Genomic DNA, 23,360 nt, shown 5'->3' on the forward strand with positions numbered 1-23,360 from the left:
CTTTGCAACCCCATGAACTGCAGCATGCCAGGCCTCCCTGTCCATCACTAACTCCTGGAATTTACCCAAATTCATGTGCATTGAGTCAGTGATGCCATCTAACCACCTCATCCTCTGTTGTCCCCTTCTCCTCCTGCCTTCAATCTTTCCCAACATCAGGGTCTTTCAAACGAGTCAGCTCTTCGCACCAGGTGGCCAAAATACTGGAGTTTCAGCTTCAACATCTGTCCTTCCAATGAACACCCAGGACTGATTTCCTTTAGGATGGACTGGTTGGATCTCCTTGCAGTCCAAGGGACTCTCAAGAGTCTTTTCCAACATCACAGTTCAAAAGCATCAATTCTTCTGTGCTCAGCTTTCTTTATAGTCCAGCTCTCACACCCATACATGACTACTGGAAAATACATAGTCTTGACTAGACAGACCTTTGTTGACAAAGTAGTCTTTGCTTTTTAATATGCTGTCTAGGTTGGTCATAACTTTCCTTTCAAGGAGTAAGCATCTTTTAATTTCATGGCTGCAGTCACCATCTGCAGTGATTTTGGAGCCCAAAAAAATAAAGCACCATAGGGGACTCTTATTTCGGTTCCAGAACCCAGCCTGAGAAGTACGCTGAGAGAGGGATGTGGGATCCATGCTTCTGCCTTGGGAACTTGGAGGCAGAGAAGCAAGCCTTCATGAGACAAGAGACCGCTGAGGCCCTCTGTGAAAGATTAGAATTTCATCAGGCAGAGAAACAAGGGCATTCCAGGCCCAGACACAGCCTGAGCAAAGGTGTGGGAGTGTGAGGGGCCCCAGGGCGAGGTTGTGGAGGGTTCAGCTCTGACTGCAAGCCAGGCCACAGGGGGCTTCCAGCTGCTGCCTTCGAAGGCCATGCAGGGGAGTGGGCTGTTTGAAGATTGGGGAGGTGCGGTCAGGCAGGTACTTGGTGCACGTTTATTGGGCATTCATGAGGAGCGGGGCACTGTAATAGGCGTGGGGGAACAGCGATGACTAAGGCACAGTCACCCACTAGAACATGCCTGGGAGAGTCCCTCTCGGCGGGGGACCCACAGTCTGTCCCTGGCGCCCCGGCTGGTTCCAATAACCTGGATCCATCACCTTTCCCTCCTTGGACTGGACTTCTCCTTCCATAAAACAGGCTTAACTGCACCTGCCACCTGGTGACGGAGCTCTTTGAGCTCCCTGGATAAAAGATCCTGTAAATACAGAACCTGGTTGTCAGACTGGGTGGAGCGGAGTAGGGAGCCCACATCAGATCCCCAGGAGGCAGAGAAACAGCCCCTGGGGGGGCTGAAGGGGCACCAAGATCCTCTGCGGTTACCATCTCTTGATGGTTATCAAACGTGTTCCTACAGTCAGCAAGCCTGACATTAAAGTCCCCTGCCCAGCCCCCACCCCTACTGAGGCTACTCTGCCTGTGATGCTTAAATGACAGACGCCACCACCTTGGCAGCTGATGGGTGCGGATGGCCGGGAGGAAGGTATGGAGGAGCCTTGGCTGCAGGGAGGTGGCTGAAGTGTGTGAATCTGACACAAGCGTATGAGCGCCTATCAGGACCCGTCCTGGCACAAGGGTCAGGAGTCCAGTGAGAGGCAGGGTGAGGGCTCATCCAGCCGTCATGCGGGGGTATAAGGGGGAAGCCAGGCCTCTGGAAGCACAGAAAAGCTACCTGATTTGACTTTGCAAGCAAGCAAGCTCAGTTGCATCTGACTTTTTGTGACCCTATGGGCTGTAAGCCTGCCCCATCCCTCTGTCCATGGGATTCTCCAGGCAAGAATACTGAAGTGGGTTGCCGCTTCTTCCTCCAGGGGATCTTCTTAACTCAGGGATCAAACCCGAGTCTCCTGCGTCTCCTGCATTGCAGGTGGATTCTTTACCACTGAGCCGCCGAGGAAGCCCAATTTGACTCTGAGTCCAGGACCAACCCTTCTCCCTTCATCTCCCAAAGACCATCGTGGCAAAAGCCCTTTATGCTGAAGCAGCGCCTCTCCTCGCCTGACCTCACACCTGAGGAAACAGGGGCCAGGGAACCTTGGTGTTTTGTCCTGGGTCACACAGACAGTTGCATGACAGACAGGACAGTTATTTGCATTTTACAAACAAGAGGTGAAGTGGCTCACAGAGCAGACACAGAGCAGGCAAGCGGTGCACCCAGCCCAGACCCAGGGCTGTAGCTCATGCCTCCCTGCTGCCTTTGGCCAGAGCCTCATCCAATGCAGAGTTTCCCTGGTAGCTCGGATGGTAAAGAATCCGCCTGCAATGTAGGAGACGAGGGTTCGATCCTGGAGAAGGGGATCCTCTGGCAGGCAGAGGCGGGGGTCTGGGCCCCTCTTACTGCGCTATTCCTCAGCCTCTCCAGCACAGAGCCAACTTCCTCATGAAGCAGAGCAGACTCAGCACCCAGGACATAGGATCCTTCAGGAGCCCATAGAAATGTTTTCATTTCTTTTAAAACCAGAAGAAAAATTGAGTATAATAATAATGAATACTTACTAATGCATCAAATCTAGATTACAGTCATCTTTCTACCCATGTGGTTGTAAAATATAATTTATTTATTTATTTTTTTAATGAAGGAAGGGGCCAATGAAGGGGAAGTGGCTGGCAATGGAGAAAGCCACCACGTGGCCCCATGGCAGTAGCCACATTTGTCAGCTACCAAGAACCTGTTCCAGCTGGGGCAAAGCTGGCCACTTCCACCGTGCCACTGTTTGTGAAATGATGATAGAGAAAGGAGGAACAAGAAGAGAGCTGTGAAAAAGAGAGAAGGGTGCTGGGAGAAGACTGGACAAATGAGTGGCAGCCAGACAGAGAAGGGAGTCTGGAAGGGCAGAGCGTTGCTGAGGGAGAGGAGGGCAGAGAGGCAGGGGCAGCAGAAACGGGGAGACAGGGCTGTGTGTGACTGCCCAAGTCTGAACAGATCCCATCAGAGAGAACGGTCAGGACCGAGGGAGGAGCCTGGCACAACCATGGGAGCCTTGAGTGACAAGCCCAGGGGTTTTCCAGGGTCGCTTATTAGGTTCCTGTTTCTGCCGTAACAAATGACCACAAATTCGGTGACTTAAAGCAATAGCGATTTGTCCTCTCATAGTTGAGAAAACCGGAAGTCCAAAATCAAAATTACTGGACCACAGTGGCTAAGACTTCGTGCTCCCCAAGCAGCGGGCCTGGGTTCGATCTGTGGTCAGGGAAATATTAATAGATCGCATATGCTGCAACTAACAGTTTGCACGCTGCAACTAAAGATCCATGTGTCACAATGAAGGTCGAGATCCTGAGTGCAGCAACTAAGGCCTGGCTCAGCCAAATAAATAAATTAATTTTTTAAAAAATCACTGGACCAAAGTCATGATCAGTAGGGCCTTGTTCCCATTGGAGGCTCGAGGAGTGATTCCGTCCCTGGCTTTTCCCAGCGTCTGGTGTCTGCCAGCATTCCTTGTCTTATAGCCACACACTCCAATTTCTGCTTCCGTGGCTGCAGCGCCCTCTCCTCTTCTCCTCTGCCTCTCTCTTCAAAGGACACTGGTGATTACATTTAGGATTCACCTTGATAATCTAGGATAATCTCCCCATCTCAAAATCCTTCCATTTAGTTGCATCTGTAAAGACTATCCATGTGCGGTAACATTCACAGGAGCTAAGGATTAGAACCTAATATCTTTGGGGCCCATGGTTCACCTACTACAGGCCCATAGAGTCAACATAGTTTAGTCAGGGCTGCTTCTAGCCAGCCTGTGGGCATGGCCCTCTCCTGTGGCCACTGGAAAGCACATGGCCTCTAGCTTTACAAACCAGCATATCCTGGGAAGGGGGTCCTTCTGCCAGGATCCCTGGAGAGAAGTGAAGCAGGGTGTGCAATGGAGGTGGCAGGATATGGGAACTCCACTGGAATTGGCTAGGATAGAATGGAGGAGTTAAGCAACTTGGGGAGGACAAGATGTCAAGAGAGGGCCTCCTCCCCTACTTGGATGCTGACTCTAAATCTGATTTGAATTCTCATTTAACTCATCCCATGTTCACCAGATACTCAGACCGGAGCCAGCCCTTGTCTTCAGAAAGCTCGAAGTCATAACACCAGAAGCAAGCACTGTGGTCTTCAATGGGCTGTTAGCTTAGGTGACACTTTTCCAGGTGGGGCAATGGAGACCCAGGGATGGGCCGGGGGTGTTCATCTTTACCTGGAGCCAGCTGAGCACAAGGGCTTCACACTTCCTCAGTCCTCTGCCCCCAGCATCTTCCTGTCTGGATTTCGTCATTTTGAGTCTCTTCCTCTTGGCACTTTAAAAGTGAAATAACACCATTTCACCTTCTCTTAGCACAGGAAGTGCTTCTCCCAAGTGGGGCCTTTTCTGTGCCTGTAGGGCTGGCCGGTGGGGAACCAGGGCCCTGGACCGTTGGAGTCAGGCAGTGTATTTATTATTCACTCAGTATCTATCAAGCGCTTATTCCACAAGCAGATCTGAGTAAAGCATAGGAATAAATAGCCAGTCTTGCCTTCTCAGCACCAACTGAGGCAAGTGTCCTCCTTAAAATGGAAAAAAAAAAAAAGCTGCCATGAAATTTCAGAGAATCTTCTAATCTCAATTTTGCCTTTTTCAAGCTGTGTAACTTTAAGCAAATCACTTAAAAACTCTAAGAACCTATTTCCAGACGTGTGTTTTTTTTTTTAAGTGTGATACCTAAGAGAACAATTACGCATATGCCTCCAACAATCTTTTTGTTTAGGGGAGGGGGCGGTCCCCTAAGGGCTAACTACGTGCTACCCCTCCAGATGGGCCCCAGGCCATCAGGGGTCGTCAGTGTCCCTTGCTCCCCACTTCCTCATGCCCTCCTCAATGCCTCTAAGGTGCTGGCACCACGGCCCTATCGAGTCAGCTTGCGGAGCACTGGGACCCAGAAGATCGCGGGTGGGGTGAGGCGTGCGAGGCCGCGCTAGGAGAGGTCTCAGGTGCTTTCAGCCACCAGACCCAGAGTCAAGTGCGCAGTCAGGCCGGCTTCAGCCGAGTACCCCAGCAGGGAGGGATCGCACCCCCCTCACCCGCGCCTCCCACGCGCGGATTCTGGTCTGGTCCTGCCCCGCCCGCTGGGCCCACGCGGCGGGCGGGGCGAGTTGGGGGCCTTTGTGTTCAAACCGCCCAATGGGCGGTGGCAGTGGGCGGTGACGCGGGCGGAGCCTGGCCAATGGGTTGCGGCCTGTCAGCGTTGACTGACAGGCGCACACATACACACTCGGCCACGCGCGCGCCGTTCGGCCCCACTCGCGCAGCGCAGTTCAGCGCGGGCCGCATTGTCCGCCTGCCAGCCCGCCTGCCGCCTCTCCGCGCGCGCCCCGGGTCCCCGCGCCGACCGCCGCTCCCCGGATTCCGACGCGGTAAGCGGGGGTGGCGCGCCCGGGCGGCGCGGCGGGCCTCGGAAGTCCCCGGCCTTGTACAGAGCAGCGGCGAAGGCAGCTAACAGCCGGCCGTGGGCCTCTGGCGGGCGGACGCGCCGGGAGAGGGTGATGGGCCGGCCTCGCCCCCTTCCCCGCGGGTCCCGGGTCGGCCTGACCCCGGGGTCATCGTCAGGCCGCACCGGCCAGAGCCGAGCTGCCCAGGCCTGGTTCTTCCTCTCCAGCCAAGCTGGGCCAGGCTCCAGCCCCGCCCGGAGCACGCCCCTGGGCCAGTCGAGAAGGGCCAAGCGCCAAGGCCGTCCTGACTCAGCGCCGCCGCCGCCGGGCCCCCGCCTCCGGGACTGGCCGCCCCACTGGTCGGTCCAAAGGGCGGATGTCTCCGGGCGGGACTTCCCCGGGCCAAACCTCCCCGGGAGGAGGGGAGCGGAGACCCGGCTGTCCAAACCGGCCCAGGCCGGTGCCTGCGTTTTCGTGCCAGTTCGGCAGTTTCCAGGGACTGGCAGTTCTCTGCTTCTGCCGCCGCTTGTCAGAACTCTGGGAATAGGGAGGAGGCCCATTTTGTTCAGTTCTAAAAAAAAAAAAAAAATGCAAACAAATAGGGGGTGGGAGTGTTACTTAGAGCAGAGAGGCAGGGACAGGCGCGTGGTTGGTAAAAAAAAGAGAGAGAGAGAGAGAGAAAGAAAAATCTCCCGCAGTTTCAGCCAGTAGGGCATGAAGGGAGAAGAAGAGTTAGCACCTGGAGCGGTTTGCCCGTCCCACGAGGGAATGCGGTGTGAAAACGTCAGGCGGAGGATGTCAAGATCTAGGTTAAGTCCGAAGAGTGACTGGATACTGCCATATAAGTTTGTGATGAGGGAGGGAAAGGTGGAGTTGAAAAAAGGATGTGGTCAGCTCAAAAGTGGGGCGGGATGTTTTATTTGAGGGTATCTTAACTGTGTGTGTGTTTCTGGGCGCGGTGTTGATTCTGATATGCAAAAGATTTGAGCTCCTAGAGGCTCACCTCTTGTTTTGTTTTGGAGGACAGAGCTTTGGCCTTTTTTGTGAAACCCAGGCTCAGTTTTGTGTTAGCAGTTATCATGAACTGTTTTGTGATGGCAGAACCCTAGGAGGAAGACACCCCTCTGGGAGGGTGTGCACTGCTGTTGGTTTTCAGCAACCCCTCCCCCAGCCCCAACACACACACACATACATACGCACACACACACCCCTTCATCTACATATTTCTTTATATTCTTGCCAACAGCAGAGTTCTGTATAAATGCTTTGCTTTGTTCCTGCCCCAGGGCAAAAGCTTCATCAACTTTATCAGGGCAGGGTTAAGAGGAGGAGCCTGTGCCTGTGCGGGCATCTGGAACTTCCAGGTAGGGAGGGTAGTAGTGGGGGTGGAATTACCTTATAAGGAGTTGAATATAGAAAAGGACCCAGGCCAACTTCCTGCTGTGGCTACTACCAGTCGGTCGCTTTACCAACCTCGGCTTAAACCAGGGACGATGCCAGGTGAGCATCCTACCTGTGAGGACACCAGTAAGTCCCAAGACACGAGACTGCTTATATTCTGGAAGAGAACTTTGTAGAATTCTCCAGCCAGACCAGCCAGATCTCCTGGTTTCCATGGTGTGAGTTGGGATGTGTTAGAGCCTATGGCCACCACACAACCCAGAGAAGTAGTAATTTAAGTATCAATCAGGAGCGGCTTCCATGGTGGCTCAGTGGTGAAACATCCACCTGCCAAGGCAGGAGACATGGGTTCTATCCCTGATCCAGAAGATTTCACATGCCGCAGAGCAGCTAAGCCCATGCACCACAACTATTGACCCAGCGTTCTGCAACAAGCGAAGCGACTGCAATGAGAAGCCCGTGCAGCCGCAGCAACAAAGACGGAGCACAGCTTAAAAAAAAGTATCAACCAGGAATATTAGAAGTGATAACAAGTCACAAATACTACTAGGGCCAAAGTATAACAGTGACTTTGTAACACGGGCCAACAAAGGCACCATGTTTAGTGCTCACACTGGTTATCAGAGATTCTGAATTTGGGTTTCTAGAGCTGAAAGGTTTATTACTCCCCCTGTGTTGTAGAATGCCGCCTTTTGCCAGGTCTTTTCACCTTCGCCTCATCCCAGAGCCTTGGTTTCCACCCGCTGTGGTGGCTGGTCTGGCTGGTAGAGGCTGACAATAATCTCACACAGCTGCTCCACCTACCCGTTTTGCTAGTTTGTTAACCAGTATTTGTAATGTAACAACTCTGTCCACAGTCTGTTCTGAACATAATTGCTTTTTTTAAGTCGCTCAGTCTTGTTGGACTCTTTGCAACCGCATAGACTGTACAGTCCATGGAATTCTCCAGGCCAGAACACTGGAGTGGGTAGCCTTTCCCTTCTCCAGGGGATCTTCCCAACCCAGGGATCAAACCCAGGTCTCCTGCATTGCAGGTGGACTCTTTACTAGCTGAGCCACCAAGGAAGCCCAAGAATACTGGAGTGGGTAGCCTATGCCTTCTCCAGCAGATCTTCCTGACTCAGAAATTGAACCTGGGTCTTCTGCACTGCAGGCGGATTCTTTACCAACTGAGCCATCAGGGAAGCCCTTTGAACATAATGGACGCTAAAAAAGACTCTAGTTGGGGACACAACAACACCTTTCTGAAACAACTTGAAAACTTCTTGGTGGAGTGGAAAGACCCAGGCCCCAGCGCAGTGCACACTCTGCCACTGTCACTTACAGCCTGAGTTATTGATCTATGGGCAGGTTACCGATCCTCTCAGTGCTACCAGGTTCCCCCCATACAGTGGGAGCGGTGATACCTCCCTTGATCGTAAGGATCAGAAATGAGTATGTCAGGAGCCCCGTACCCAGGAGGCATTTAACAAAATATTTTATCACCACCATCAGCATCATATCAAGAGGCACTGATATTGCAGGCCAGTTATCACTAATGGGCTAGGCACCTCCAGCAGAATGCAGGCAGGGGTTACCGTGGAAAGGTTTTCTGGAGTCAGAGTTTGACTGGGGCTCTGAATCAATGAGTACAGCTACAAAGAAAGGAATGCACGTCCCACTTAAGGGAAACAAGCTGGAACAAGAATGGGCACAGCTCGAGGGACTGGGCAGCCCAGTAAGACAGCTGGACTGGAAAGTCTGTGCAGGGCAGCAGTGATGAGAGGCATTTATTTAGCATCTGTAGCCTACCTAGCAGGTGCCACAGGCTCCGCCTGGTGTCAGAGGTTGCAGAAGGCCCAATTCAGGATCTCGGAGCTCAGCATCCAATAATTTGAAAGTCTGGAAATCCTGTGTACCTGCTTTGAAAGAGGCTGGCCGAGTGCAGAGGGCTGCAGGTGGGTGGGGCCGGGATGCTTAATCAACGCCTGGTCTCGCCCACATCTCAGGCTGTTTGGTTGAATGCACAGGGCTGTGTGTTCACTGGGAGGCTGTGTCTTGTCTCTCCGCCTCGGCTCCCGGGAGGGGCTGAAAGTAGCCCCGAGCCTCACCTGGCCGTCTTTCTCTCCCCAGACTCCCTTCAGGGGAAGGGTCCCCCTACCCACCTCATCATGTCTCGACGAAGCCAGCGCCTAACGCGCTACTCCTCCCAGGGTGACGATGATGGTGGCAGCAGCAGCAGCGGAGGGAGCTCAGTGATGGGGAGTCAGAGCACCCTGTTTAAGGACAGCCCTCTCAGGTAGGGGCTCCCCACCATCCCCAGCCCATGTGGGTCCCCCGACCCACCGAGCCAATGTCTTGGGCGGTTCACCGTGCCGCCTCTTCCCGTTGTGACTTCCGTGGGCAGAGACCAGACCTTGCCCATGTCTGGTCAAGGGGACAGCCACACCTCCGAGGATGCCAGAGCCCAGCGCTGTTCTGTCTAAGCTGGGCTGTCTCATATTCAGAGAACAGGAAGTGGGGAGAGGCAGTTTCAAGCATAAGCCAGGCCGGAAACCCCAAAACTGAGTGCTGGGCTCACAGGAACCCCTTCTGCTGTGGATGGCTGTGCCAGACCCACAGCTGCCTGCCTCACTGTCCGTCTGTAGGGCCTCAGCAAGGCCAGCGAAGCAGCTGAGGACATGAACAAGTCCAAGGGCACCAGGGATGTGAGCTAAGGCAGGCGTCCCCCCACCTCGCGTCTTGCCCCCTGGCAGGCGCAAACCCCGGATAACAGCCCCCGGAGGCTTTGAGTAGCTTTCCGAGGCCAGGTCGGCTTTGTCTGGGTTTTCAGTGGGTGGCAGAAACGACTAATCCATCAGGAAGCATGAAAGAACACTGGGGCTTTGAAGTTCGAGACCTGGATTTGAATCCCGACTCCCTCACTGATCTTACCTAACTGCTTGTGAGATTTAGAGATAATGGGAGCACAGAAGGTACCTGCTTTTCGTGGCAGACAGTCAGCAGATGGGGGTTGTTAGTTGCCTAGCAACACGGCTACCCACCTGCCCCCCACCTCCCCACGCCACTCACCGTAGGAGGGCAGAGCATTCCAGGCCGGCTCACCTGCCTGCTCCCACCTCTCCCCTCCTGGCTGACCTCCCATAGGACCTTGAAGAAGAAATCCAGCAACTCCAAGCGCCTCTCCCCAGCGCCACAGCTGGGCCCCTCCTCAGATACACACACCTCCTACTACAGCGAGTCCGTGGTCAGGGAGTCCTACATCGGCAGCCCACGGGCCGCTTCCATCGCCGCCTCCCTCACCAGGAACTCCCTCCTCGACGACCCCTACTGGAGTGAGTATCCGCAACCCTCCTCCGAGGCCTTGGCTTCCTCTGGAAATTTATGGTTCAAAATCCATCCCCCCACTTGCACGGGGTTTCCTAACCACTGCTGGGCCAGAAGACAGGCGCCCCACTTTTGGAAATCCTTGGAAGAGCAGCCAGGTGTCTGAACTTCCAGGTCCTTTGAGATGATGAAGTAGCCACGTGTCTGCTCCAGACTTAGGAGACAGAGGGGGCAGGTCCTAGTCCACCCTTCCTTGGACTCAAGGGGGCTTGGGAGGGGCTCAGAGTAGATTCCATCTGCCCATCAGAGATGCTCCTCAGGGTGTTCCCAGGAACACCGCCTCCCTCCTTGGAGCATCTGCCCCAGGAGAACCCTGAGTTCTTCCCTCCCCAGGTGAGGACCTGCGGGTGAGGAGAAGGAGAGGCACAGGCGGCACCGACAGCAGCAAGGTCAACGGGCTGCCGGAGAACAAGCTCTCCGAGGACTTCCTTGGGTCCTCCTCGGGCTACTCCTCTGAGGATGACTACGTAGGTAGGCGACGTCCTCCTTCCCCAGACTCGGGAAGATACTCCACCAGGTTCCCGGGCTGCTGGGAAGCCGGGGAGGGTGCCCTGACAGCTTGGGAGAGCACCCGTGTCCAGCTGGGCGTCGCTGCTGGGCCCCCGTGGTACCCGAGCCAGGCCGGGGGTGGTCCTGGACATGCCGGGCTGCGATGGCCAGGCCCCACGAGGGCCTGAGCAGCCTGTGACCAGTCCCCTTGTTCTGATGTTTCCAGCAAGTGTTAAGCGTGAGCCTTCACACACAGGAGGTGCTGATTCCTTAGTCCAGTTCTGAGTGGTTTGAGGGACTGCTGGGAAGCAGAGGGAAGCAGACAGAAGTTGGAGGGAAATAAAACGTTGGGAACCGAGCATGTCACTCCAACAGCGTTTACTGACCTGCCGCCTGCCAGCCTGAGTCACCTGGGGACATGAAGGAGACTGACACACCGTCTCAGCTCACAGGCTAGAGGAGCAGACAGTGACGGTCTTCCATATTCCAGGGCTCTTATGAGGGAGGACAGTGGTTAGGACTCTGTGCTTCCACTGCAGGGGACATGGGTTCCACCCCTGGTTGAGGAAGTTAAGATCCCACAGGCCGCATGGTGCAGCCAAAAAAAGAAAGTAAAAAAGTTAAAATGAAAGCTTGAAGACAACTGAGCTGTTCCCTCTCCCCCCTACCCCCGCCACCCCACAGGCTACTCGGAGACAGACCACAGGGGCTCGGGGTCACGGCTGCGGAATGCGGCCTCCCAGGCGGGCTCTTTTCTCTGGATGGTGGTCACCTCTCCAGGTGGGTGCACGCTGCTCTGTGCACGATCGTTTCTGTTTTCTCCGGCAATTACTTTCGCCCATCTTTCTGCGGTTGGGCATCCAACTCTGTTACCACGGAGACTGTAGCGCCACGGGAAGAGCTTGTTCCAGAGTAATCGCTGGGAGCCGGGAGCCACAGGAGCACCCTTGCTTGGAAGCGGGATGGAGGGCGTTGGTAGCACGGGCGGGCTGGTGAGACGATGGGAACTGGGAGGTATGGGACAGGACAGAGGTGTACTGGCTGTCAGGGTTGGGGTCGGGGCAGGAGGACCGAGGGTAAAGACCCGCAGGCCGATGGTTCAGGGTGGCACTTGCGCTCCACGGGCCCTTTTCCAGGCCGGCTCTTCGGGCTCCTCTACTGGTGGATCGGCACCACCTGGTACCGCCTGACCACAGCCGCCTCCCTCCTTGACGTCTTCGTTTTAACCAGGTGAGTGAAATTGACAAGGAATCAGAACGCCCTGGGCAGGGTGGTGGCCAGTAAAGCATCTAAACCTCTATGCGATCGTTTCTCTGAGGGGTTTTCCCCAGTATTTGCTGCTTGTATTAGAGAGCATGGAGTGGATGCCCAAAGCTCAGCTCTGCCTGACAGAGGGTGGGACGCAGGGTTAGGCTTTGCCCCTTGAATTAATAGCTCGTCAGGGGGTGTTCCGGAACACAGGTTCTTGTTTCTTCTCGGGTGCTTCCTGCTGAACACCAGCCCAGCCACTTCGGAGTCTCAGACGAGCTCGGCCTTACTCCCACGGCCAGGCCTTAGGCTGTAGCCGGCAAGTGGTATTTCCAGCATCAAGGGCGTGGTGTCCTTGGCCCCCAGTGTTTCCCGTGTTGTGTTCAGAAGCCATGAACGGGTGTGGCCTGAGGATGCTGTGGGTCTGTTCCCCAAGTCCCTTACCCAGCAGAGCCAGATTTTGGGAGCTGGCCCTTGGGCAGAGGAAGGAAGACTGAACCAGGAGGTTAGTGGGGTCCCTCTGGCCCTACACCTGGTTGGAGTGGGCAGCCAACTATGCTGAAAAGAGGAGCAAGGGTGAATTCATGTCATCAAAAAAGGCTCCTCACTTTTCTAAAAGAATATTGTCTAAGGAGTTAACTTTTCTTTTCTTCTATATTTGCTTGCTTTGAAGATATCTGTGTATAAGAGTTTTAGGTTATTCAAGGACCCCAGGATTTATTTTTAATAACATCAGTATAATTCAGAGTCAGAATTGTCCCCATCACTCCCAGCTCTGCAGGTAAAGCTCTCAGCATCCAGTCTGGCCCTGGCAAGATGCAAGGCTTGAGGGTGTCCCCCCACCGACTGTAGCTCAGTACTCTAGGGAATCCCTGAGGGCACCCAGAGGCCCTAAAGGCCTTTTGACTCCTCCGCCTGCCCTCTCTCCCCTCCTGTGGTCCAGACGCTTCTCATCCCTGAAGACGTTCCTGTGGTTCCTCTTGCTGCTGCTGCTTCTGACTGGCCTGACCTATGGTGAGTTTCCACTGTCACCGGGAAGGGAGGACTCTCCTTGTGGAGACGGGGCTGGTGAGCCAGAGGGGCAGGCAGAGTCTGCACTGAGGGTGGCGCTGAGCAGAAATGTGAAAACTGGAGGGACACTGAAAAGCTACAGTAAGTGCAGAGACAAGGCGGGGTCGGATCAAGCCTGGGCAACATCCTGTGTGGCTCTCCTGGGCCCTCTGGTGATCAGTGGGTGGAAGGGGCAATGCCCCAACCTGCCGATCTGGTCGTTGGTTTGGGTGGCTCTGTGGGACGGCCTGGCCTGTCTAGAGCATCCTTGGAAGCCATGGGGCCAGAAGATGCCCTGTTACAGGAGTGCTGGGGTAAAATTAGCACTCATTTTCCCTCCGTTCCAAATCAGGACGTAGTGTGGGTGAGTGAATTCTTACTCCATCAAGGCTTCAGCTGTCTTTAAGATCAAAACCATGAAGTAGGAAAGAGAAGTAAGAGCACTTTTTTGCACCAAGATACTAAATTACATTTTGTTTGCAAGATGCTCCAGCTTGTGCTGATCTCTATCATTGAACTTTCACATTTTTTTACAGTTATAATCGTTACAGTTTCCTATGAGCGTCCCCTGTGGCCCCCAGGCTCAAAGTTACCAGTTTATAACTAAAGACCATGCTTTATTATTATTATTTTTTTAGAGTTGGTTTTTTAGCATCTACTGAAGTTGTATTTCTTTAATTTATACCAAAGTAGGACATCTTTCCAAGTGTTGATTCCCTTGCTGTTATAAGAACAGCTTGTTCCTATTCAATGGAAACTGGGTATCACTCTTAAAACAATAATAATGACTTTGTGATCCTATAGCATTATGTTCGGGAAGCACATTCCCCTTGCTATCTCAGTTTGTGTCACCATCCCCACATGGGGTTGGCGGAGCCAAGGTCATCACAGTCTCACGAGGAGATGCACATAGAAAGTCTGAAAGGCCGAGGGGTGGAGTGGCCAGCTCAGGGAGGGCAGTGAGCGAAGGCCTGTCCGGAGGGTCTGACTTAAAGCCCGGTGGTCACGTACTTCCCATTGCACCTGCTCGAGGCCAACAATCGTGTGGCAAGTGTAGCATCATACCAGGCTGGAGACCCCATAGCCAGTATGACTTCTCCAGGTGCTGTCACTGCCACGCATACATGTACATGCCCACACATGCGTGTGCGTAGCTCAGGAGTAAATACAGGTGGCCCCTAAAGCAATACGTCTTTGTGTGACAGCCTTGTGCTCTGTTCTGGGGCCACAGGCAGCCTCTCTGAGCGGGTGGATTCTGTTCCAGTGATGGCGCAACTATGGCCACCCACTGGAGTCACTTGGGGAGCTTTTAAAACTCATTGCAGAGGGATCTGCCCAGGCCAGCGAGCTCACTCCCTGGCAGGTGGGGCCCAATGCTGTTGGAGAAGCTCCCTGGGTGATTCTGCTGTACAGCCTGAGAAGCACCTTCAGGGCCTCTGGGCTCCACCCCTGGACAGTCCTCAACTTCCAGCGATTTCCTGCAAGCCTTGCCGTCTATGGAAAGATTGGGATCCCTGAGGGGATGTGAGAATGCTTATACTCTGTGATCATCAGGTGGAGGTTGCTGCCTCAGTGGGGGAACCTCCATCTCTCCTACCACCTTCGGCAGGAGCAAGGCTCCCACCAGTGAGACAGGCTAGTGATGAGCGCGGCTGCCATGTGCCTCCTCGCTGGGCCCCGGCCCCGGTAACTACCCTCTCCTCTGTGTGCAGGAGCCTGGTACTTCTACCCCTTCGGGCTGCAGACGCTCCATCCCGCTGTGGTCTCCTGGTGGGCCTTGAAGGGGAGCAGTGGGCAGCGTGAGGTGTGGGAGTCCAGAGACTCATCCCCACATTTCCAGGTGAGCGTCTTAGGGTTGCAGCACCGCCCCCACCCCCCCACCGCCCACCGTTGGCCTGCATTTGCCATTGCATTCCTTGCCCTCACTCCTCACACACTCCTAGCCGAAAAGATGCTGCCTGTCTCCCAGGACACCTTCCTGTCTCTACTGTTCGTGGTGTAGGGGGTGGGGAGGAAGTTCTGCCTGCACTTAAATGTGACTCAGACCTGTCCTAAAGTTAGTTTCCATCCTAAGAAGCACAGAAAACAAAAGGAAAAGAAATCAGACAAATTGTCTGCTTTCTTCCTTTTTAATACAGTATCACAAATATTCACTGAGTACCTTCTGTGAGTCAGGTAACATCCTGGTCTGTTACCTACTACTACCAAAATCAGTGCCTTAAGAGTACCAGCACTGGAGGGGTCACCTGCAGCAGTTCAGTGGTTAAGACTCCGCTCTTCCACTGCAAGGGACATGGTATTGATCCCTGGTCAGGGAATTAAGATCCTGCAAGTGGCCAAAAAGAAAAGTGCCAGCATTGGACTAGCTCGTGAATCCACAGGTCCCCTGGGTAGCTTTTCTGGTCTGAGCAAGGACAGCTGATCTTGGCTAGGCCCCCTCGACTAGAGCATCCACAGTGGACTGGGGGGTCAGCAGGGGCGCCTGGTCTAGGCCTGGCCTGGCCGGGCTATACCTTCAGTGTCCGGCTAGCTAGCCTGGGCTTGCTCTCACAGCAACTGGGCAGGGTTCCAGGAGGGTGGAGTCAGGCCAGACTTCAAGGACTAGATTCACTTCTGTCACATTCTGTTGGCCAGATTCAAGGAGAGGGAAAGAGACTCCACCTCTCATGGGAGCACCTGGGAAGCCACATTGAAGAGGGTACAGGTGTGGGGAGGAGGGCAGGACAGTGGTCATTTTTTGGATCCTGTCAGAAGCTAAAGATGGATCGGGTCCAGACCATGCCCTCAAGAGGCCTGGGGTCAAGGGCGGGAGGGGTGATGCATGCACAGACAACAGCAGTGTGTGTACAGGTCCTGGGCTCTGCGATGAAGATGTAAAACTCTTTGTCCTCTAATTACTGTTATGTGAACTTTGCTTGCATCCTGCTGAATTTAACCTGGCATCACATTTTTAACCATTTATTTTGATGGATAGTACTTTACTGACCGTGATGTTATTATTTCACAAAACAATGTGTTGTGGCATCTTTAACTTTTTTTAAATCACTAGTAAAGACAATTCAATTTCAGGACCAGCTTTTCTGTAAAATGGGGGAAGTAAAGGATGAACCTTTGTATTTACTTTCATCTGCGTTTAAAAAATAGTTGCCTATGAAGGGTTGGTGGTGAGGGCCCTGGGTGAATGGAACAGAGGTTAGGACCTTGATTTTGCTGCTTGCTTTTTGAGTCATGCAAATACCGCCTAGTTTAAAAATAGAATTTTTGAAAGTTAGAAGCCCAACCTCTGTTCCCAGTAGGCTCCTGCCTTTTAATCGAGTTGGCAGGCTGTGTGTTCCTGGGACTCCCTTCCATTTCTTCTTAGGAAGCTCTGTTGTCACGAGTCCCTCACCTCTGTGGCTTTCCCCGCTCCCCACCCCGCCAGGCCGAGCAGCGCATTCTGTCCCAGGTACACTCGCTGGAGCGGCGCCTGGATGCTCTTGCTGCCGAGTTCTCGTCCAGCTGGCAGAAGGAGGCCATGCGGCTGGAGCGCCTGGAGCTGCAGCAGGGGGCTGGCGGGCAGGGAGGCGGAGGCGGCGGCCTGAGCCACGAGGACACTCTGGTGCTCTTGGAGGGGCTGGTGAGCCGCCGCGAGGCTGCCCTGAAGGAGGACCTCCGCAGGGACACTGCTGCTCGGATCCAGGTGGGTGACAGGAGCTGAGGGGCCTTACAGCCCTCTGTGTGGGTGACACCCTCTGTGTGGGGTGGAGGGGGCGAGGCCCCGCACTGCCTGACATGAGGGAGCCCGCAGTGTCAGGGTCAGACAGCTCTGCCGCTTGGCAGTCACCTTCTCTAAGCCTTACTTTCCTCCCCTTTGCGATGGCGGCTCTCCTGTCTGCCCCGTCCCTGGTCTTGAGAGCAAGAGGCTGTACCGCACGTGGCACGGTGCCCATGTGGGTGCGGCAAACCACACAGGTGTGCAGTTAAGACGAGAGGCGTCCTGGATGTTTCCAGGAAGGCACTGTAGCAGAAAGGCCAGGAGCTGGAGTTTGCAATCAAACAGGCCTGGTTTGAATTCCAGTTACAGCACTTACTGGTTTTAAGTGGCCCTCTGAGCACGACTCAGTAGCGTTCTCAGCCTCTCTCCTATACCTGATAGGAAGAGCTGGTCACCCTGAGAGCAGAGCATCAGCAGGACTCAGAAGACCTTTTCAAGAAGATTGTCCAGGCCTCACAGGTTGGTGAGCTTGGGGCTTGATCCAATTCATCATCTCTTCTTGGGCTGAAACAGCTTGACCCCAAAGGGTCTGCTTAGACATAGAATGGGGAGAAGGATGTGTAGTCTCCTGACTTCTGCTTAAACTGAATACCCCTGGGCTGGAACACTCTGCGAAGATGCCCTGGGAGTGTGCCGGAGGACAGGAAGGGCTACTTTCAAGTGGCCTGTTGTGCTCGGTATAACATGCTGAATGAATGAGTGAACGGCTGAACGCCTGAGCGCAATAGTTATGGGGTGAGACTCACATCAGGACATCAACTGGGAGGCCAGTTTGACATTTGCTAGAACAGCCAGGAGGCCCTGGGGTGGGGATGTGGTTAAGCAGAGACCCCAAAAGGAACAGATCCTGCTCTGGGAGACTGATTGCTGTGAGCCTGACAGTCCTTGAATTGGTGTCTTCTTCCTGCTTACAGGAATCTGAGGCTCGACTCCAGCAGCTGAAGTCAGAGTGGCAAAGGTAATGGGCGCTGCTGTCTGTCCTAGGCTTGCTCATCTCCAGACAGGAATAGGGGGCAGAAACCCAGAGCAGAGTTCTGTGTCCCAGGCTGAGAAGGAGATGGCAGTAACCTGGCTCAGGACCATCTGCTCAGAGCCTGTCCTCGAGGGGCAGTGGCGGTCGGGGTAGGGGATCGTGGGTACTGCCGGAAAATCAGAATTCCTGGGTTCATTTATAGATGCACCATCTTTCCTGTGCAGCCTTGTGCTGGCTGCCTCCCCGTGTCCCAGATGTCCGTACTGGTGGAGGATGTGAGAGCTGAGGCAGCGAATTCTGGATCTGGGCTTAGGAGCGAAGCAGGATAATAACTAGCTCTTTGGGATATGCAGGCCAAGCGTAGGCACCAGAGCTGCTCTACAGCCTCATTTTAGAACCTCCGAGAGCAGGCCTTGCACTCACGTATGTCAGGTGCCAAGTAGGGGATCCTCTCGTTTGCCTCAGCATAGCCTTACCCCTCACTGGAGACCCACAGCTTATTCTTCTGTTTGGGAGTAGGATGACCCAGGAGTCCTTCCAGGAGAACGCCATGAAGGAGCTGGGGCGGCTGGAGGGTCAGCTGGCAGGCCTGCGGCAGGAGCTGGCAGCCCTGACCGTGAAGCAGAGCTCGGTGGAGGACCAGGTGGGGCTGTTGCCCCAGCAGCTCCAGGCCGTGCGGGATGACGTGAGTTGGAACCCTCCGGGTTCCCCGGGAATACCCCTTCTCTGCGCCGGTCCTGGGAGTCTGTGAGGCAGAGTGCCTCCTGCCCCTGCTGTAGGCACAGATGCTGGCTTTCTTTGATGGGAGTTCTTCCTGTTTTCTCACTGATAATACGGAGGGTTGTTCCTCTTTACCCGCCGTGGCCTGAGCAGGCACGTGCCAGCCCTGCCCTCGCTGGAGTGAGTACAGAGGGGCCTGTACTCACTGCCTGGCGTCTTGACCCAAGCCAGGCGCCGCCCCCAACCCCCCACTCCAGTCCGGCTGGGCCCTGCGGTGGCAGCTTCCACCTTCCCAGTGAGCCTCCCAGAGTGAGACCGTTTTGGTCCCTAGGTGGAGTCTCAGCTCCCTGCCTGGATCAGTCAGTTCCTTCTTCGAGGTGGGGGAACCCGCACTGGGCTCATTCAGCGAGAGGAGATGGAAGCTCAGCTGCGGGAGCTGGAGAGCAAGATCCTCGCCCACATGGCCGAGATGCAGGGCAAGTCGGCGAGGGAGGCTGTGGCCAGCCTGGGGCTGACGCTGCAGAAGGAAGGCGTGATTGGTGTGACCGAGGAGGTGAGGACTCTGTTCCTGGACCCCCCACAATGACTGATCCACCCCCCCACACACACTGCTCTCCTCCTGGGAGCCATAGAACTGCACGGTCCCACCCCGCCAGCTCCCTCGCAGGTTCCAGGACCTAAGTGACATGCAGGAGCCTCCTATGTTTGCTTTGGGGCTGGTGTGAGGGGGCGGGGGCACGCCTGGGGAAGTGCAACGCGTTTCTGGACACCAGGGTGGTGCAGGCATCAGAGGGCTCCATCTGCGGGTCGCTGGCCCCTCAGAATGGGGCACAGAGGTGGACGAGTTGGCTTCCCCATCACAGCTGCTCTGGGCGCCTGTGTTTTAGCAGGTGCACCGTATCGTAAACCAGGCTCTGAAGCGCTACAGCGAGGACCGCATCGGGATGGTGGACTACGCTCTGGAGTCGGGAGGTGTGTCTAGCTTGCCTCCCTTTGCTGGGCCTCCCTTGCCCCACACTGCAGGCCCCCTGGCATCTGCTGGGGCAGCCGTGGTGCTAAGCAAGCAGGGCTTGAAGTCAGCAGAAATCAGAACCCAGAACTCACCACAAAGGCGAGCAACTATGGGAGAGGGCAGGAGATACTGAGGGTAATCCTTCACCAGGGCGGGCTGATGCTTACTGCTGCTCTGTGGTCTGGGTCAGATGGAAAGAGCTGTCCTGAGGGAACAGGCAGGTTCCCTTGGCTGGCAAGCTAAGGAGCCCACTGCCGGGGTCTCCCTCCCCTGCTAGTGTCCGGCCCCTGGCGCCCACCCTGCTTCTCTTTCCGGTCTCAGGGGCCAGTGTCATCAGCACTCGATGTTCGGAGACTTACGAGACCAAGACGGCCCTCCTCAGCCTCTTCGGCATCCCCCTGTGGTACCACTCCCAGTCTCCCCGAGTCATTCTCCAGGTGGGGCCCTGAGCACCCCGTGTCACCTGCGTGGCTGTCCCACCCTGGGTCATAAAGAGCTGCGCTCAGGGCAGTTCGCCACCTGCCGCACACTGACCCATCTTTTCCCCTCCAGCCAGATGTGCACCCGGGCAACTGCTGGGCCTTCCAGGGGCCCCAGGGCTTTGCTGTAGTTCGCCTTTCTGCCCGCATCCGCCCCAGTGCTGTCACCTTAGAGCACGTGCCCAAATCCTTGTCGCCCAACAGCACCATCTCCAGTGCCCCCAAGGACTTTGCCATCTTTGTAAGTATCCCTCCTGGGAGCTGGGGGTCTCTATCGAAGCTATAGCTGGGGTCATTCTCCGGCTGGGGGGCAGGGCATAGATGTGGAAGACAGTGCCAAGGTGGGAAACGGCACTTCGGTGTCAGCTGCCTCAGGCTGCAGAGGAAGAAAACGGGAGGCCTAAGACGTTAAGCGACTTGTCACAGATCACACAGCAGCCCTGCGTCCAGAGCTCAGGACCCCTGCAGTCCCCAAGGAGGCCAGCCCCTGCCCTGCCAGTTGGCAGGGGATCAGGGGGAGCCAGGAGGGAAGGCCTTCCTCTCTGGGGGCCCGTGGCTAAGGGCAGGGTCTTCCCTCCATCCTCAGGGGTTCGACGAGGACCTGCAGCAGGAGGGGACGCTCCTTGGCCAGTTCACCTACGACCAGGACGGGGAGCCCATTCAGACGTTTTATTTTCAGGTATGGAACTCCGGGTCTGCTCGCAGAGGTGTGGCATACTTACTTTCCCATCCATTCATCAGGTGTTTTCTGAGTACTTACCCTGTGCCAGGCACTGGGGGTCCCAAGTGAGAAGCCACAGCCTAGCCCACCCACAGCTTGAGATACGAAACAGAGAAAACTGTCCGAGTGGCGTGGGGTGGAGCCCTTCCAGGGATGGTGTTGGGGAACCTGTGAGGGTAGGTGTCTTGAGTGAGGCTGTGGCCTGGCAGGGTGTCACGTGGCACAGCCTGGCTGGGCCCCAGAGAGGGGCCTCTTGCCTCAACCTGAGTGGGCATCGGTCTCCTAGGCCCTTGTCAGAAACAGCTTCCCAGTCTCCAGCCCAGGTGACCTGAGAGCCACCCCAGAGGAGTCCAAGTGTGGAAACTGGGTGAGGTGGAGGAGGGACGAAGGTGGGAAGAGAGGCAGGCCTGGCTGCCAGGCCAGAGAATTTCAGCTCTCAGCCGAAAACGAGCGTACAGAGGCTTGATGGGAACTTGACAAAAAAAACAAAACCAAAAAAACATTCTGCTTGATTCATGGTGAAGGAATCCTTTTTCAACATCAGCATGTATCAGACTTTCCTCAAAGGTGGTCCTGCTCATGGTCAAAAGGAGCCCCTGGGAGTTTTTCCCAGTTCAGGATGCATCGTGCTCGTTTTCAGTTGTAAGGTCGTATTTCTGTGGCTGTGGGTGCCTCACGCAGCCTTAACGTGTGTTCCCAGCTCCTGTAGGACCTCGGAAGCCTCTGGGGCTTCTTGGCCCACCAGCTGGAAACTCTTCCAGGGCCTGAAGACGGGATTTTTGAAGTCTGGTTTCTCCGCAGAGGCCTGAGGGAGGGGGTGTCTGGCCCTGGGTGTGGCCTCTCCCCTCCAATCTGAATTCTTAGCCCTTCCTTTCCTCTGCAGGATCCTAAAATGGCCACGTACCAAGTGGTGGAGCTGCGCGTCCTGACTAACTGGGGCCACCCCGAGTACACCTGCATCTACCGCTTCAGGGTGCACGGGGAGCCCGCCCACTAGGCCTGCTCTGTGCTGCTGCCGGCCACGCCCCCTCTCTGGGGTTAGGTGCCCAGCACCTCCCCGCCTCCCCGCACACGCTTGAAGCGCATGGACTTCCAGGAACAAGAAAGGAGCCCTGGCGCGGTGGAGATGAAAGAACACGCGGGCTTTTCCTGTGCAACGGGCGGCTCGAGCGGTCAGCAGGCCCCATTCTCTCTCTTCCTTCTTTGCTCTCCGCGTGCCAAGCACTGGGCGTCTTCTCCCTCTTGGAAGGGTGTATATATGTAGCATGTCGTGGGGAACTGAGGCGGGGAGAGCAGGGTAATGCCCGTGGTCCAGCAAAAGTGGACCAGACCTGCCTGCCCCTGGCCCGTGTGGAGGGACTGACACCTCGGGAGCTGCACAGGTGAAGCAGGTGCCAAAGCTGTGGGTGAGACAGGCTAGGGCCTGGGGCAGCTGGGCCGTGCCCCCTCCCTCGGCGAGGGGGGTGCTCAGGGTGCAGGTCGGGACTGGTCCCCAGGCACGAAGCTCCTGGGAGCGGGTGGCTGGGCTCCTCCAGACACCAGTGCCATCAGCCGAGGCTCACAGCGTTCCTGAAGGGTTTCTGTACACTGCTTGTCCTGGGTCAGGGTGGGCCAGGGCCTTGTACACTGAAGGGTCTGGTTCCTGGGAGCCTACAGGAGCCCCTCTGCTGGGGACAGCAGCTGTCTTCTCTCTCCTGACGCCGGGCCCAGGGCCCGCTCTGCTCCCCTCTCGGGCTCAGGCCCACCTGTTCCCCAGAGCAAGCTTGCCACGTGCCCCCAGGGTGTAGGTGCAGACCTGTCCTCTGGGGGCAGCCAGCAGTGTTCACAGAGCTCCCTGGGCCCAGTGACACGATGAGAGTGACATCCAGGGTGTCACCGGGGTGGGGTGGGGTGCAGACTGTCGGCCCTGCCCCACCCCATCAGGCCCCTGATCCTAAGCCATCCCTGGGGGCTCATTCAGCCCTTGCTTCATTGTTTCTATTCTGACTCATTTTCTATGGGGAGCAGTCACGGGTGGGGGGGGGTGGTTAAGGAGGGGGTGCTGAGGTGGGAGCTTTTGGACCCGGCAGGCCCTGCTCTAGTGTGTAAATATTTTTCAAGGTCTTGTTTTTTTAACTGAGAAGCTAAGGGCTTGATTTCTAGCCCCGTTCTGTGGGGCCTTGGGTGAATTCAGTTCCTTGTAACCTGGCTGCCAAGAGGGGCCTGGGGCACTGACTGGGTTCTTACTCTGTGGTTCATTCCGGCCTGTGGGGAGGGGCAGGAAGGGCTACTGCATAGGTAGGTGCCCTCGGAAGAGTTCCTAGAGGAGGGGGCTGGAACAGAGGGGGCCCCAGACCCCCTGTGCTGTTCCAGCACCGGCCCTGCCTCCAGGCAGCCAGGTTTTGTTTGCGCTCTCCTGTCACAAATGCTGCACTATTGGTTCTTATTTTTTTTTATCTCCAGATTCTAATTTATGCCTATGCAAAAAATAAATTATGCCCAGGGTTAATGGAGTCTGTGGTGTGGTTTTTATCTGGCCATTGTGTGGGACTCTGCTCTTGGGAAAAAGAGAAAGGCTTCTTAACCAAAACAATGTCCCAAAGGCTTACCTCCTAAGCTTTAGAAACCCAGGCTTCTCAGCTGTGATGGGAGATGGGACCTGAGGCTCGCCCTGTTCTGGTCACTCCAGGGTTTGAGAAAGGGAGGTGGCTTTATTGGCCATCACTGATGTCCCCTGGGAAGCAGGAAGCTTGCCCTGCATCTCTCAGTGGAGCAGTA

General features: G+C 55.5%; 1 protein-coding gene and 1 long non-coding RNA gene across 2 annotated transcripts; one reads left to right on the top strand and one right to left on the bottom strand.

The window, feature by feature from the left end:
* Positions 1-487: 487 nt before the first annotated feature.
* Positions 488-6,236, bottom strand: LOC122423935. Its single transcript, XR_006264247.1, has 3 exons — positions 6,130-6,236; positions 4,183-4,282; positions 488-703 (listed from the first exon to the last, which is right to left on the bottom strand). It is a non-coding gene; the product is annotated as an uncharacterized LOC122423935 (long non-coding RNA).
* SUN2 (Sad1 and UNC84 domain containing 2) lies at positions 5,193-23,087 on the top strand. Its single transcript, XM_043441468.1, has 18 exons — positions 5,193-5,375; positions 8,904-9,069; positions 9,918-10,105; positions 10,491-10,628; positions 11,331-11,426; positions 11,783-11,876; positions 12,838-12,908; positions 14,657-14,784; positions 16,366-16,623; positions 17,080-17,157; positions 17,613-17,656; positions 18,191-18,356; positions 18,723-18,944; positions 19,279-19,363; positions 19,725-19,840; positions 19,956-20,123; positions 20,469-20,561; positions 21,487-23,087. Exons 2-18 carry the CDS (start codon positions 8,942-8,944, stop codon positions 21,598-21,600), a joined length of 2,187 nt encoding a protein of 728 aa, XP_043297403.1. The 5' UTR covers positions 5,193-5,375; positions 8,904-8,941; the 3' UTR covers positions 21,601-23,087.
* The last annotated feature ends 273 nt before the right edge of the window (positions 23,088-23,360 follow it).

The sequence above is a fragment of the Cervus canadensis genome, chromosome 21, assembly GCF_019320065.1.
Source record: "Cervus canadensis isolate Bull #8, Minnesota chromosome 21, ASM1932006v1, whole genome shotgun sequence".
Lineage (NCBI taxonomy): Eukaryota > Metazoa > Chordata > Mammalia > Artiodactyla > Cervidae > Cervus > Cervus canadensis.